This window comes from Ursus arctos, unplaced genomic scaffold, assembly GCF_023065955.2.
Source record: "Ursus arctos isolate Adak ecotype North America unplaced genomic scaffold, UrsArc2.0 scaffold_6, whole genome shotgun sequence".
Lineage (NCBI taxonomy): Eukaryota > Metazoa > Chordata > Mammalia > Carnivora > Ursidae > Ursus > Ursus arctos.
Window position 1 is genome coordinate 13,550,878 of NW_026623078.1, and position 17,872 is coordinate 13,568,749.

The 17,872-nt window shown below is 36.1% G+C and overlaps 1 protein-coding gene and 1 non-coding gene across 8 annotated transcripts in view; both read right to left on the reverse strand.

Annotated features, from left to right (window-relative positions):
* Positions 1-17,872, reverse strand: part of ATP6V1H (ATPase H+ transporting V1 subunit H) — a 120,885-nt gene that overhangs the window by 64,744 nt on the left and 38,269 nt on the right. For all 7 annotated transcript variants that reach the window (XM_026516476.4, XM_057307768.1, XM_044390386.3 and 4 more), the window contains 2 exons: positions 13,670-13,767; positions 7,891-8,083 (listed from right to left, as the gene is read on the reverse strand). In XM_026516476.4, coding sequence (XP_026372261.2) covers positions 7,891-8,083; positions 13,670-13,767 — 291 coding nt within the window. The remainder of the gene's footprint in view (positions 1-7,890; positions 8,084-13,669; positions 13,768-17,872) is intronic.
* LOC113268181 (U6 spliceosomal RNA) lies at positions 11,205-11,312 on the reverse strand. The gene has a single exon (XR_003321043.2). It is a non-coding gene; the product is annotated as a U6 spliceosomal RNA (small nuclear RNA).

Below are 17,872 nucleotides of genomic sequence, written 5' to 3' on the forward strand. Positions count from 1 at the left end.
ACTTTTACTTTCTATACTTACCCACTACAGGCTGCTAACAGTTCACAGCACTGCACTGACATGCATAGCACACTTGAAGTATCACTGTATAAACACTCACCCCAATATTAAAAATTATCTCAAGTCTCACTACACCTCACTCAAACCTGGTACCTAATGAGCGAGATAGATAAAACCCTGAAACAAGGAATGAGGTACAGACTTGGGAATAAAATTTCTTGATAGCAATTCTTCCATGCCAAACCAGTAGGCAAAACAGCACCCACACACTCAAACTAGGGTGAGTCTCTCTGAAAGGGTGACGACTATAAACCGCCTGCACAGGAAGATGTGGGTATGTGCAGGTCTATGTCTATGTGTTCGTGTGTGTGGGTGTAAATTAAACATTATGACTAATATAGCCAATAAAAATCCAAGTCCAATTTGGTGGTATTTCTTTCAAACTAAGCCTTTCTGCTGAAAACCACTGAGTTGTAAAAATATAATCTATCTTATTATCTGACATATTACATAGGCTCTTGACTAAGCAGAGCCAAAAAGAGAAATAAAACTCACAAGAGATGTAAAACTCTAGACAACAACTATGATCTTCAATGTCTTTCTCAATCACAGGCTCAAAACATACTAATTTATTTTAGGAACTAAAGATTGACAAATCAATGTAACCAACAGAATAACATTTCCAGAGACCTGGAGTCCAGCACCTGCTATGAATAAGTGAGACTGACATTTTCAAAAATAAAATCCACCAAGCCAAATGCAAAAAAATAATTAGCAATTTTTTCAGCTCACAGCAGCTCAGCGAGCTTCCTAAAGTCTTCAGCACAAAAATTTCCTTCCTGAGTTTCAAGATGTGGGAAAAAATACATGACTAGACCATCCTTAAACAACCTCATGAGAGAATCTTCTTTAACGGTTATAGGAATCTGAGAATAATAAAGAAAAAAAGGACACATCATTTTTCACCTATAGATGGTCTAAGTCAAATGGCTTTACTATGTCATTACTAATGGCTTAATTTTAACTCAGTTGTGCACATTAAAGTTATGGATGTCCAAAGACATTCTTTTGATTTTCAGCCCTTAGAATAGCCCCCTAATGATTGTACCATTCCAAATTTAGCACAGCACGGTCTAAAAAACTAATATTCCTGCCAAGAGATTGAGTCTATTTACATAATCTGAATTCCAAATTGGACAACAGAAGCCCAGAAATTAGCCTAATAATTAGTTCCATGTGCTGTGGGTACAAAATTGAAACTGTAAATAAAGTTTAAATAAAATTTTTATATCTTGTTAAATACTAGTAAAATATTCATGCCGCCTCTTCTAAATCAAACAGGTCAGCACTGGATCCTTGCCTATGTTCAACACCAAGCAAGAATGCAATTTACAGAGGTAGGGGTTTTAAAGAGGTAAACTGCTTTCATTCTCTACTTTTCTGGAGAGAAAAGGCACAAATTGTGTATTTATTATTGCCCAGTTCCTGCTATCTCACTGAATCCTTACCTAATCTTGAAGTGAGCCTATACTCTTTCTAATACACCATACTGAAAGTAAAATCAGAAAAGAGCTACACTATTGTACTTCTCAAATTTCCATAAAAAGTAGATAATCAATCTAGAAAACTCCCAAATCAGGTTAAAAAAAAAAAAAAAAAACCCTAAGAACCTCAGTCTGGCTCCATAGTTCTCTGGGACTTTTTGAGCTTTTTATATTGTAAACCTTCTTCATGGCGACTTCATGAAGTCACTCCATAAAGACAAGCATTTTTTTTTAATATTTTATTTATTTATATGAGAGAGAGAGCATATGCACACATAAACACACGCGCGCAGCGGGCAGAGGTGAGAAGCATAGTCCTTGCTGAGCAGGGAAGCCTAACGCTCAATCCCAAGACCCCGGGATCATGACCTGAGCCAAAGGCAGCCACTTAACCAACTGAGCCACCCAAGCACCCCTAAAGACAAGCATTTAAACACAATACAAAGTCCTAAGAAAAAGCATCTTATCTCACTCATTCTTCCATTTGCTCAGTAACTAACACATAGCCTGTTACATAATTGGTTTTTAGTAAACATCTGATAGGTGAATAGATAATCCATGAAAGAGACAGGGAGAGTGGATGGGAGAAGGAAAGGTATAAGGAGACAGAGGGAGGATCTCAAAGGTAGGATTCAACTAATATCAACTAACACCTCTATTCTATGATATAGCAATATTAGAGATACCTGCTTCCAATGACCCTTTTATTTTACATAATGATCATCTAAAATGAAAATCAACAAGAGGGAACAGGAACTAGGCAGGAGTAAAATACTGAGCAGGGTTTGTGGGAAGCTCAGACAGAAAAGTGACCATATATATCATATTTAAGGCAACTTATCTTGAGCTTTAGAGATTAAACCTCAACCCATTACTATAAATTGCTACTAACTGATTTCTTACAAGAAACTCACAGAACTTGCTATATTATTTAAATAATACTTATTAGAAAATTGAGTTTATTGGGGCACCTAGGTGGCTCAGTCGGTTAAGCATCTGCCTTGGACTCAGGCCATGGTCTCAGGGTCCTAGGACTGAGCCCCACATCAGGCTCCCTGCTCAGTGGGAAGTCTGCTTCTCCCTCTCCCTCTGCCCTACCCTCCACTCGTTCTCTTTCTGTCAAATAGATAAAATATTTTTTAAAAAAGTGTAAATTTATGAAAACTGAGGGAAAAAAGTTAAAAGTGTAGAGACCTATTCTTTAAAACAACAGAAGAGCTAAAATAAGACCCTGACTTTTATACCAGCTCTCTCTCCCACACCTACATCTTACCTTAAAAAAACAAATTACCTATCATGGAACATTGCATCAAAAACTGGGGATGTACTGTATGGTGACTAATATAACAAAATAAAAATTATAAAAAATAAAGCAAAACAAATTACCTTACTATCAAATTATCAGAAGAAAATAACATGATAAATGTTTACAATCATCAACATTTAGAACAATAAACATTTCAACTTAAAAAATATAACTAACATAAAAAAAGATTAGATATAAACTGAAAAATAATATTCACTCGCAATTACTTAGACACTGTTGATCTATTTCCCAGAAAAGAAAGTCATACAAGTAAAATAATAATAATAATAATAATAATAATAATAATAACAACAACAACAACAACAACGATCCAAGTCATCTTTCCAGGATAATCTAATTGCAAAGACATTGAGCTGAGGGTAACTAACTTTCCGAGCAATTTAGCAATTATCAAATATATCTCATTTTCTAAAAAGAGTTTTCATGACAAGTTAGGAGCAGTTTCCAATTTAGAAAAAAGTCTGTGCACAAACAGAAAATAGGGGCTCTCTCCTTGTAGTCTTGCTTTCCACAGTAAGTTTTGTTAAGTGGGTTATTTTAATAAAATTCTAACATATCAGTAACTTTAACATACTCATGAAAACCAAAGTAGGAGACTCGCGGTAAGTTCATTCTCAAAGCAGAAGTAGCTGCAAGCAGATATTCTGTCATAGAATTTTATTATCATACTTTTAAATATGGGAACCAAGCAAAGCAGCCAAAAATTTAAAAAGGAATTTAACTCAGTCCATAAAGAATCCAATAAAAATATCAATAAATACCACTACCCTATACTCTTTCTACTCATACAGTCAAAATACTTATACTTATTGAGGGCCTACTATGTGCCAAGTATTCATTTAGCCCATATTTATTTTTTCAAAGGGCATTATCATATGAGCATAAAGCCCAATGAGAGACTTAAGATAGATGACATTACTCTCACCAGACACATGAATAAACCTGAAGCATGGAGAAGCTAAGCCAACTTGCCAAAGGCACAGAAGCCAGCCCAAGAACCCAATGAACATGACCTTCACTGTGCATGCTGGGCACACACTACCACCAACCTGAGTGCACTCACTCTTTGTAGAAATTGACACCAAGCATGATCTGCCCAAACTGTGAAGAGATGATAATTGAGACTCCCTCTTAACCATTCAGGTTTCAGTGCCCACTACAATTCATCTAGAGTTGATCCCCCACGTAGAAAGGGAACAAAGATCATAAATTACAGGTATTAGAATATCAATAGGCTTCCATATCTGGGAGTGAGACTATGTTTATTTTTTATACTTCTTTCTTAATATTTTTCCACAGTACCTTTTTTTAACCATAAGACCATATTATTTTTATAAACAGGAAAAAGATCAAAATTTTTTTCATTTTCTCAATGACAGGTGCTTAATTTGGAACAGGAAGTTTTAATAAAATAAAGGCTCCTATAACTACCACAGGACAGAAAGGAGGAGAAACAAGGGAGAAACGCAAAACAAAGGCAAATCAAATAGGAGGAGCTTTAAGCCTTCAGAAAATAAATACACTGAGTTAAAAAGATATAATCCATATTCAACCATAATGAATAGAGTTTAAAAATGCAATCAGCTCTGCCTCATGTCCACCAGAGTAGGCACAGCATACAATAAAGAAGCACGAGCAAATCTGACAGAACCTTGTTCAGACGCACTAGGCTTCGGTGGGTAATGCCCCAGAGCTTGAACGTACCTTAGGCTGACTCAGTGACAGGATGGCTGAAAGATTTGTGTTGGCCCCACCAGTTCAATGCCCGGAAGGATAAAACAGATCAGCAAAGTAAATACTCCATTTTACAGAGTATTTCTGTTCCTTCAGAAACCAAATAGCCACAAATCAGGATTTTATCTTCAAGAGCCAGACTTATGTGCTCCATTTATTCCCTTACTATTCACTTCAGGATAGAGGCAGGGGGCAATAATCAACTTACAAGAATAAATTACTGACAATTCCAGAGGTCAACTTCTTTATTTGTTAACATTTATCAACCTCTCCACCTTTGTACTAAAACACTCCTAGGCATCCTTCCAAAAATGTCTTGGAGCCTTCTCCTCTCCGAAGCTTCTTAAAACCCCCATTCTTATCTTCCACCTCTTTTATATTATTTTTCCTCTTGTACATTACTTAATGCTCCACTGAACTAACATTATTTACTTACATATTCTGTCTTCACTAAACTACAAGCCTTTCAGTGTCAAGCTATATCTTAGGCATTTGTGTTCCCTACTGATTAGCATAATGGCTGAAATACAGAAGGGACTCAAAACTTGGTTTTTGTGAATTAAACTGAGCTCTAGCAATGAAAGGAGACTGTTGGAAGATCCTAATTCTAGAATTGTTCATCTTTACTAAATAAATAAGAATATGGATAACAAAACACTCAAGTAGAAAAAAAAAAAGTACATTCAATTTAGCTACTAAAATACTTCAGGGTAGAGTCTCAGTAATACAACCTAGTCTGATTTAAGAACTGATTGTTACCTTACCTGGACTAAACTGAAATTCACCTTGACAATTCACAAAGACAGTCTGCTAGAAAACCTAATGGCAGAGCCAATACGGTGAGGCACAGGAGGTACCACATTTACCTGTTTCTTAAGAGTAAACTTCTCAAGGGCCACAGAATAATTCCTACATCAAAAAGAATGTATTTTCGAGTTAGGAATCTGAATTCTTTTCTCACAGGACCTTCGGTTCTCCTTTTCACAGTTTCCCTCCCTTTAAATGCCACTCTTAAGATTCCTGAGAAAACGCACCAAGAAAAGAAACAAAGGAGATGACAGAGCTGTTAAGATGGTGGCTTTGGAGCCAGAGAGCGCTCACCAAAACTCCAAATTCCAATCCGATTGCTTACTAACTGAGGAATCAATCTACAAGTCTTGGTTTCCTCATCTAGAAAATAAAAATAATCGTAGAACCTACTGGATGATCATGAAGATTAAATAAGGCAGTGCATGAAAATCACTCAATAAATTACAACAGTTATTATTCTCAGCATCAAAGACAGGTTGGCATGATAGTTAAGAGCATGAGTCATACTGCCTGAGACTGAATTCCTGCTCTGCCACTTCCTAGCTATTTTGACAAATTACTTAACCTCTTGTGGCCTAACGCCCATGACACAGAGTTCTTGGGAGATTAAATGAGTAACACATTTAAAGCAATTAAAACAGTGCCTGACACCGAATAAGCTCTCAATAAACATTAGTTATTATTGCTATTACTATTAACTACAAACACCTAGAAAAGAGTTCCTACACATCAAATTTTTAAAAATTTTAAAGGTGATAAATGCTATGAATAAGCAATTCATAGGAAGAATAGAAATAGCTGATAAAGATATTAAACAATTCTCAGCTTCATTCATTATTAACAGAATACCAATTTAAAATAATGATTTCATTTTTCAGCTCATCTTTTGCAACAATTAAAAGAAATGCCAGTGGAAGAAAGGAAAAGCATGCATCCTCAATATGCTGCTGATGGAAATGCAAATTTGCATCTTAATGAAAGGTGATTTGATGTTACCTACTAAAACTGTTAAAGTTTATTACTTGATTCAGCAATTCCACCTGTAGAACTATATCCCAACAGAAATATTCATCAAAGTGGGCAGACATGTAGAAGAAACTAGAAACACCCCACATGCCCATCAATAGGACACTGGTTAAAGAAACCACTTTACATCAACACCACAGAATGCAGACATTTTAAAAATTACTGAAGATCCACAATATAAAAACGAACACATATTCATTATATATTGTTAAGAATAAAGTTATGGAACAGTATTTACAATATGATGTCATTTTATTTGTAAATACAAAACAAAATTACACACCTATTTATATATTTACCTCTATGTGCTTAGAAAAATCTGAAAGATTTTAGTGACTATGTTTGGCAAATGTGAGGTCTATGCCATTTAAATTTTTGCAACACATCTGTACTACTTTTTAGTTTTGATTTGCTGTTGTTTATTTAAAGAAAGCATAAGAGCAAATAATAGTTAAAAGCAGACTTTGAAGCCAGTAATTTGGATTTGCATGTCTACCAGCAATGTGCCTTCTCTGTCTCAGTATCCCCATTCGTAAAATGAGAAGATCAATACTAATACTAATGATACCAATATACTAACAATAACAATAATCACCATGTTATAGGGCAGTGGTAAGCATTAAATGAGTTAACAAATGGAAAACCTTAGAACAATGCATAGCACAGAGTAAGCACTCTCTTAACTGCCCACTATTATTACTCTTGGGTAGCATCCTTAAAAAACACTAGGTCAGCCAAGTCACCCCTCAGAAACCCAATTAAATCCCAAGGTGACCAACAAAATAATCAACACACAACTGCTACAATAAATACACTGGGTCTGGGCAACCGATTAACAATACTTTATTTCTGTGTTACAACTGCCCGGCGGCCAGAAGACCCAGGATTCCGATTCTAACTTGGATCCCCTTCTTGTCCTCAGCTTCCTCATCTGTTCAAGGGAGGAAGCTGACTTAAATATCACCCAAATTCTAATACCCTAATAGGACAACTTTACTAAACAAAATGATTATAGATCTTTGGAGTTGCCTCGGAAATACACTGCTCATCAGCAGATTCATAATCTGAAATATAACTCTATACTAAAAAAAGGGCCCCTTAACAGAAAAACTTCCATAACAGTGTCTTGGAACACACTGCAACAAAAAGGGATCTCCTCTATGTGAACATCATATAATCACATCTCCTATAAGTTTTCTTAACTCATATATTCTATCCACTTAAATGGTTTTTCCCCAATCCCACTCCCCCACAACACAACATAAATTAGTGAGATTTTACTCTATGTTCACCAAGGCCCCATAGTTCCATAACTACATGGAGAACACGCAATTTTTTCCCACCTGCCCTCAAATATACTTCACAGGAAAAATGCCACACATACACACACACACGCGTGCACACACCCCACCACCACCACCATTAAAAAAAACACCACAAAACACTTACACGGAATGCTGCAAGAATGATTCTTGTCACTTTCTCTTTGACAGATTCTTGAAGGATATCGGACAGGACAGGAATGATATTATAGCGCCGCAGGTGTTCACACATTTGAGGACTGAATGCCAGGAGCCATATTGAAAAAATCATTTGATACTGGAGTTGAAAGCCACACTTGTTACTCAAAACTCCCATGATGCTGAAAAGGAACACACATTAAGAAAATATTTACTATAACAGTGCAGTAAGAAAGAAAAAATAATTGATTATTCTCTTTTTGCTCTAACAGAACAACCGCTCTGAATTAAGTCCTCAGTTTTTTTTTTCTGCCACAAGTAACAAGCAAGGTAGGCCCCTACTTATAGAGGGCCATTTCCAGCCAGCCTGACTTAAGTCTCTCTCCAAAAGGACTTCAGCATTCAGCAGCACCTGCTGCAGGGAAGCAATGAGAAAGGAAACACAGACTTGCAATATGGCAGAAGAAATGGTAAGACAGACAAACATAAAAAAGCTAAAATCAAAAGGACTTGTTAACACAAATGGATGTACACTTTAATGAAGTCAGAAGGTATATCAAGATTTTGAATCTGGATAATCAAGAGGATCATTTGTAGCTTTAAAAATATTTAGGAACCTCACACAGAGAAAAGGGGATGAATTTGGAAAAAACCCATCTTGAGTCTGAATTGGACACGGCCAATCTTTAACTTTGGGGGTTAAAACCTCAGAAGCTTCTGGGCGAACCTCCCATTTTACTGATAAGGAAACTGGGAAAGCCATATGGAAATGAAAGAGGTTACATCAAGGAAGAAGACTAAGGAAATTTCCCTGGGGAATGCCTACATTCAAACAAAAAAGAAGATAAACCACTAAAAAATGACCAGAGGGGTTATGGGGAACTTAAAACACAACACAAAGAGTGAACCCTACTGTATATATGGACCTTAGTTAATAAGAATATATCAATACTGGCTCATCAAGTGAAAGAAATGTACCATACTAATAATGTAAGACATTAATATGGGAAAACTACAGGAGGACAAGTATATATGGGAATTCTGACTTCTCATTTTTCTGTAAACATAAAACTGCTCTTTAAAAAGTCTATGAATAGAGCTACCCTGCAGCAACATCCACAATAGCCAAACTATGGAAAGAGCCCAGATATCTACCAACAGATGAATGGATAAAGATGTGGTGTATATATACAATGGAATATTACACAGCCATCAAAAAAATGAAATCTTGCCATTTGCAACAACATGGATGGAACTTGAGGGTATTATGCTAAGTGAAATAAGTCAATCAGAGAAAGACAATTACCCTATGATCTCACTGATGTGTGGAATTTAAGAAACAGGGCAGAGGATCATAGGGGAAGAAAATGAAACAAAACGAAACCAAAGAGGAAGACAAACCATAAGAGACTCTTAATCTTAGGAAACAAACTGAGGGTTGCCAGAGGGAAGGTGGTGGGGGGATGAGGTAACTGGGTGATGGACACTGGGGAGGGTATCATGCCCTGGGCCGAAGGCAGACGCTTAACAACTGAGCCACCCAGGCGCCCCTTTGTTAGCTATTTAGTACTTTCCAACTAGATGATAATTTTTTAAAGGAAAGGGACCATATGTTTCTTTGTATTCCCTAAAATTATTCCCTATAATATATAGCACAACATTACGAAGAGAGCTCAAAAAATACAAACTGTCAAATCCAAAATTAGAAGGGTAAAGTCCATGAGCCAAAAAATTATTTAGTATTCTATTTTGTTTTTAATTAAGGTTTAAAAAAAAACAACAACAACAAGCCAATGAAGGGCACAGGGAGACAAAACAGCTGATTTACTGGCTGACTGATATACTTCCAGCTAGCTCTTCAAACCCATGAGCACCTTGCACCTCATCACACAACGTCACCCAACAATGTAATGTTTTGATGTTTAAAATAAATCTTACCTTTCGTTTACATACTACTTTAATTATATACTGCTTTATACTTCCAACTTACTCCAACGCCAATTGAATCTGTGGAGGCAATTATCCCAGAAAAACCCCCTTTGCTCCAGTATTTAATGAATCAATGCTAACCTTCAGAATTTCTAGCGAAGTCAATATGCAAGACAATGCAAAGTATATTTTTTGTTTATATAGGTATATAAACATTCAAAAATAGAATTGTATCATTCACATAAAAGGCTTTTTCCTAAGATTTAGTTTATTTAGAAAGACAGAGAGAGAAATAGCACAAGCTGGGGGATGGACAGAAAGAGAGGGGGAGAGAGGATCTCAAGCAGATTCCCCGTTCCATCTCAGGACCCTGAGATCACAACCTGAGCTGAAATCAAGAGTCAGACACTCATCCAACTGAGCCACCTAGGTGCCTCCACATAACAGACTTTTTAACAAAAAAAAATTATATAGCTAAAAATGTTCTGGAGTTTTTAAAATAGCAGTTCTATTCTCTTCAAAAAGGCTATACTTGAGTTTTTTCCTACTCACATGATTCCTCCTTGTGATTTGAGAAATATCAAAAAGAAAGAAACAAAACTTTCAATCCTAAACAAAAGAAATGGACAAGTAGAAAGTACATGTTTTGTTTCTTCAAAAATGAAAAGATTAAATGGGGTTTTTTTATTGTGATACTATCAACAAGTTAACATACTACACCCTTTATTTATGCCTGCTCTCAACCTAAAGGTCTCTATTTTTTTATTACTATTAATCTAATCAGCAGTCATTAGTATATCGAAATGTATAGGTTGAACACAGAGTATTCTAGACTATATTTGTCCCTGCTCTTGTTGCTAATTGAACAGTTAATACTGCTTCCTGCCCTCCAAAATACTAAGTGCCTGTACTAGAACAGCTGCATCTGGTTAACTTCAGTATACCATTAGGGTCCACTGTATCAAATTTTAGTATTTGAGTTTATTTTCTGAGCAATTCTAACTATTTATAGAAATTGCTGATTCATGACTTTTATTTTCTTTTACAGATCTTCCAAAGAACAAAAAAAAAAAGCACTTTTTTGTGTAATAGAATGAAATTCAATTTATTTTGCAATTACTATACGGGTCTACTGGATCCATTCATAAACCTAAGATATACTATGGGGTTTCAATGATTTTATATTATCCATAATTTGAAGAATTATACTATTTTATTAACCAAGATATTATTTCATCATTATACATCCATAATTTCCAACTATGCTAAAAAAATTAAACACTAAAATTATAAGAAAATTGGAGAATGATGGCATCACCTAGGAAGATGATATAATAATGAAATAAATAATTACCCTTTTTATTGTATTGCCAAAAATATTGCATCATTTTCTACAAATTTGCATGTCATCCTTGCACAGGGGCCATGCTATTTTTCTCTGTATCATCCCATTTTTAGAATATGTGCTGCCAAAGTGAGCACTGCATCATTTTTAAAGAAGGTAAAAAGGCTGGAAACACCATGTCTGTAGTCTACCTTTAGATTTCTATACAATAAAAAATTAACATCATAGTCCTGAAACCACTGTTCTTAGAAAGGTCTGCTTACAAAGTGAGCCTTTGGCTGGCTTCTGGGAACCAGAGTGGTAAACAGTTCCCTACACTGATATAAAACTTTCCCTAAATGATAAAGGTAGCTCACTATACCTATACTGTATGCACAAACAATATACTTATGTTTATATTGAACACCTGCTGTCCTTCTGGAGTCTGGAATTTTCCTGCATGCTAGGCAAAGGGTGCCTACCTGACAAACTTCCAATAAAAACCATGGGTGCTGAGTCTCTAGGATGCCTGAGCAGAAAAATCACACAAATGTTGCTACATTTTCGCTGCTGGGGAAAAAGTATACTGTGTGACCCCCACAGGAGGGAGAGAACATAAGGAAGCCTAACATGTGTTCTTCCAGACTCTGCCTGATCCATTGTGCCTCTGAAATAAATCCCAGCCATGAGAATGACTACATGCTGAGTCCCTTGAGTCTTTCTACTGAGTCTCCTGACACTGTGTGAACACTGAAGTTCAGAGAATTCAGAATTTTTTATCTTCCATCCATAATGCCAATTACCTGAGGATGGCATTTCGTAATTATTAGATGAATCAGAAGTTGAAAGCAAAGAGACAGACATCATTCTGTTCTCTAACAATGATGATGAAATTGGTCATATAAGTGAAATCTCAAACTGTGAGTCTTCAGATGACTGTATCATAAATCCATTTTGTCAAACTCAAGAATCAGTAAGTGAAAATTATCTCTAAGGACAAAAAAAGGAAATACAGTATTCTCATTTATTTAGCTGTTCAACATGAAAGACTTCAACACAATATTTTGCAATAAGAACCTGGACCATTCCATTTTGCTAAAAAGGACATGTGATGGTTTTCTTTCAGCTTTCATGATGTTTGTGCACCAAAATTCACTTACTACAGAAAGATTTACCATGAAAAAATTCTTTTTTTTTAATTTGAGAGAGAGGGTGCACACGAGCTGGGGTGGGGGGGGGGAGGAGGACAGAGAGAATCTCAAGCAGACTCCCTGCTGAACACAGAGCCTGACACGGGGCTCAATTTCACAACCCTGAGATAATGACCTGAGCCGAAATCAAGAGTCAGACGCTTAACCAACTGAGCTACCCAGGCGCCCCACCATGAAAAAATTCTTATTAGAATTTCTAATGGTTGCTTTTCACTATTTCTTTATTCATAATTCTATTAATTATACATAAAATGGCCAAATATATGTTTTCCAAAAGGTCCACATGGTAAATTGTCATGACTATTTTTCCTGACATACTGAAGACTGAAATTTTGCATAAGAAATGTAAGATTACTAATTTACTCAGTCAATAGTAATTGAGTATTTCATCACAATTCTGTGCAAGTCATAAGAAAAGCCATTTGCAGAAGTACCCCAGCTGAGGAAGTTGCATGCCAATACTGGGTGAGGAGACCCCTCTGGCAGGTGTATCCCTACACTGGAGATGGAGGCACCAGACTGGCAGAGTCTGATGACACAGCATCAGGAGTCTTCAATCAACTCTTCTTGCTCACCAAGCAACCTTCTGTTAACAAACTAGTTTCCTGTATAGGTTTTCCAACAGATAAACAATGTCTTCACTAACCAAAAACAGTATTTGTTTTAAAAGCAGTGAGATCTCTCATTATGAAAAAATAAGCTGGCTTTTGGTAGTAAAAGAGAATTTTGTTTGTTTTGGGATTGGGGCGGGGGGTTGTTTGTTCTATAAGTACATTTGCTAACCTGAGAGTGTAGCTCCTCATAGTTCCTGGACCTGCAAATTAGGACCCCACAGAGAATGGTCTAATTACACAGCATTACAAAGAATTATATCATTCTTATTCACTATATTATATTATATTATATTATACTATATTATATTATATTATATTATATTATATTCATTCTTCTGGATTATATTCATTCTTCTGGATAAGACCTTTTCTTATTGATTTTTGCCTACATATACCACAAGATACTTTTATAATTGTTCTTCTATTCTGAATACCTAGAATTTGTTCTATCAAAAGCATTTGGCTTTTCGGAGTTCTTAACCTCTTAAATAGCACAGGCCAAGTGAGGGAAAGGGGAAACATTCCGTTTAGTAGTTACTAACTTCCATGAAGGTTAGCATAATCTATTCTTAAACAGACATGGAAAAAAAAGTATTTCTTTTAGATGATTAAATGTATTAATTTCTTTCAAAATGTCAAGGAGAGATGCTTTCAAATCTTACTCTACATTAAAAGTAAAAGGGCACTCACCAGTTTACCCCATCTGCTTCTACCCAGGCAAAGCGGTACTCATTGACCCGAAGCATCAGCTGCAGACACCCAGCAACACACTGCACATACTGAGAACTCTATGCAAGAAGAAGTACAAGGTTTTAAAATGGAAAGCATTTAAAGACATGAGATCATGCATATACAAAAAGTCTGGATTTTTTTTACTGAGTTTCTTATCATCAGAACATCCAAAAGTCCCTACCGTTTTTTCAAAATCAATCTCCATTTTTGTTTTTCTCTCTACCTCTTAGAAATGCAGTTGATTTTCTCTACCAAATTAAACCCACATAGTTCAAGACTACTTAACACACAGGGAAATCAAGGAACAAAGTAAGTATATCCTTGATAATGGCTTGATAAACGTCATCTTGCAATGTTTCTCTTAGTCCTGAAGAGAGGCACTATAGAGATAATACTGCTCTTCATAACTGCAGAAATATCAAAGAATGACAATAAAATTAAAAAGATAAAACTATGCTTTGAGATGAACCTGTATTTAAATGGTCTGAGGTGAGTCATTGAACCTTTCCAATAATCGATTTCTTTGTCCTTAACAAGGATAACGCCCCCAGGCATCCCAAAGGGGTACTGTTAGGATTAAGTAATTTATTTTGTAGAAATTCAATAAATGGGAATTTAGAAATATATATATAGCATATAAGAAGTCTAAACATTTGAAGAAGACCTTTGCTCTATAATTTTTAACAACTATCACTTCAATAGTACTGTTCTAGGGAAACTGTGGTTAAATCTGGAACCTAAAAAAAACAGGAATAATATCCCCAGGAATAATGCAGGCACCTCCATTTTAACAAAGCTAATAGCAACACCTGGCCTGGGCTCTTCTCTAAATATTCACCGTGAGCCTAACATCTATAAGAACAGAGAGACAAGAGGGATTTTTAGACTCTAGCCTTAACGAACATGCTAAAAAAATAAAATAAAATAAAAAGAAAGAAAAGGAGAGAATCAAGAATGTTATAGAAGTTCACAACACCTAATATATACGATGTTTCTAGGCTCTGTGTTTTAACTCAAAGTTGTTAAAACCTAACATTTCAAGGAAATTCTAGGCATTCAATTACAAAAACACAATGATATAAGTCCATTTGGTGGAACTATCAAAATTATCAAAAAAGGTTATCTTAGATTTTACCTAGAAAGTAGTGAACATAGTTTCCCAAAAGCACTTAGGTATCCAGTGATATAATTTGCCTGAAAACTCAAAACATTAGCAGAAATGACCCAAAAAAAGTGAATTTTCAGCTCTAAAACTATCTCCCATAATGGAAAAAAAATATGTTATTTTTCCAATTAAGTCAGCAGGTAGTAATCCTTTGTGAAAGAGGAGTTCCATTTTTCTTTTTTAGAGAGACAGCCTAAGCAAGGTTTCTACATATAATGAATAAAAAGGCAACCTAGGGCATTCTCTCCTCTTCCATTTATCATCAATTTCCTCTCAACACAAAAATGTGTTGGTTCACTGTAAGCCTTTCTTTTTGTGTCCATTTTACTATACCATGTTGAAATACATGATACATTTCAAATATGGATTCTTCATTGTCATAGAGCTTCCAGATTCACATTATAAATGTGCATATGAAAGATCCTGTTTCTAAAACTGTACTCACACTTATTATAAATAATGAAGCAGTCCAAAGGCCATTCCAGAAATCACTTTCAAAGTATATAGTGATGGCAACACTGGAAATGACTGAATTATTGCCTTTGATTAAACAAAGTAAATTATATCATTTCATTATCTTTCACTCACATGTGTCCTATTACTCTCATGTATAAAATTACACTACAGTTTTTCTTCTAAATCATCAGTCTTCAATCAAGCCAACAAGTCACCATCTCTATTCCCAGACAAAGGTAATTTAATACTGCTGGAGATAATCATACAATCCTGCAAAGCCATCAACCAATTCTGGTCTGTTCTCACTGCCATTTCCCAGTCACCCATACTCACCACTATCCTCCTATCCAACTCTCTTCCCTCACTCTCAGCAGTATGAGAAAATATACATACCATTAGTTAAAGATTCACCAGCTACCAACATCTCACCCCCCAAAACTGAACTATGCTTATAGCCATTCTTAAGAGACCAGCAGACTTATTCCTTTCCACGACCCTCAGCCCCAGGAAAGTCTATATCCCATTCCTCTCACGTCATGTTCCATCCATCAGACCCGTCTACATCCTCAGTCTCTGTTTGATAGATCTCCTCTCCTCAGCCTCTAAATATATTCAATCCTTTCCCACCCTACAGCTGTCCTTGTACCAATCTCTGCATCTTTCTTCCTCCCAATACATGGAAGTTTCTTGAAGGAATTATCACCAAACTTTTACCTCTTTTATATCTTATCACCCCATTAGTATGGCAAATTCTAGGATCACCATTGACCTTAAGATAAGATTCCAGTTCCAACAGTTACTTTCACCTGAGAACCAGACCTCTATTTCCAACTACAAACTGAACAGCTCTCCTCCATTCTCTTCACCATTTGAATTAATTCACCTGCAAGTCTTGGATCAATTGTTAACTCCTCCACCATGAAAGAAAGGCAGTAGTATAGTAGTATATAGTATATAATCGTTAGGAACAAAGGCTCTGGAACCAGCCTGCCACACTCAGCTACTTACAAACTATGTAACCTTGAAAGAGCTTCCTATCTATAAAATGGAGCTAATAGGACGAATCCCACGAAATGTCAGTATAATTTCATTAGTTAATGTATGAAAGAGTTTTCAATGGTATCTGTCATACAATATTCCACAAATGTTTGCTGCTGCAACTACTACTGTATTCTGATTTCTCCAGATGGAATTAATCACTTCCATGTGCCACATATAAATTTCTATGTGTAAATCCCTTTGAGTGAGTGTGTGTGTCGCATGTATGTGTGTCAGTCATCCCCATTCGACCAGAGAGCAAAAGAGGAGTCTTTCTTAATCTCAGCATTTAAGCATAGTCCCTGGCAAAAGAAAAAAGAAAAAACACAAACAAAAACAAAAAAAACCCAGGACTTTAAAAATTTTGTTTGCTAAATGAATAATTAAATATTCATTCCACTTGATTTTTTTTTATCATGCCATTTGGCTTTAGGAGGAAAAAAGTAAAACCTAAAGTTTTAAGATGTGTTTTGTCCAAAGGAAGTGATCTTTGTTTTCTGCCTAGTAAGATACTGTTTAAAAAAAAAAAAAAAAGGACAAAATATAGAAGCCCCCAAATTCCGTATTATCCTTTCCCTTAAGTTCATTTCCATGAGAATATAAAAAGGTACTACTATCCTCTACACTGTTCAATGTAAACACAATCTTGATCTTTTCCTGCTGTATATATATATTTTTTTTCTTTTTTAAGATTTTCTTTATTTGAGAGAGAGAGAGAGACAGACAGAGATAGCAAGAGAGCACAAGCGGGGCGGAGAGGGAGAAGCAGGCTCCCCGCTGAGTAGGGAGCCAGACATGGGGCTTGACCCCAGGACCCTGGGATCATGACCTGAGCCGAAGGCAGACGCTTAATCAACTGAGCCACCCAGGCACCCCTCAACATGCCTTCTTTAATGCACCATTGGCTAAGGCAGGCCAAGGTTCCTTTTCTCACTCCACTTCCACTGAGTTCACACTTCACCTGAAGTTCAGAAAACACAGTGCTGTGCCTTCATACAGTTTCCTTCGTGAGCAAATACAGAGTTGACAGATCTTCAAACTTTCTTGACTTCTAAATTCTATATTTTTCTTTTTGCTAGAATTTCCTATTCTATTAGGACTTCAAAAAGTATTATTGAAATAGCTGTAATTGTAATAGAAAATCCTGAAATCTCACAACAAACTGAACAAGAAGTGAATGGCAAAGAAATAGTCCATCTTACAGGACAATATCAAAAACTGCCAAACTGATGAAGTAATATTTGAGGTAATCAAATATTGCTCCTTCCAAACAGGAATGTCCCAAGAAAGAATCAAATAAGGAAGAAAATCTCTATGCCTTCCCTTGTAGCTATACCAGAGCCTCACCTTTTCCAGCGGACCTCTCCCTGCCTCCTATGAGTCTCCTGAGTCTCCCTGACTCCTATGCTCAGAACTCCGAAGGACACTGCCTGTATGATCAGCTTCTGGGTCGTAAGTAGAGTTATGAACTAGAAGTATGACTTGACAAGTAGTATGGAACC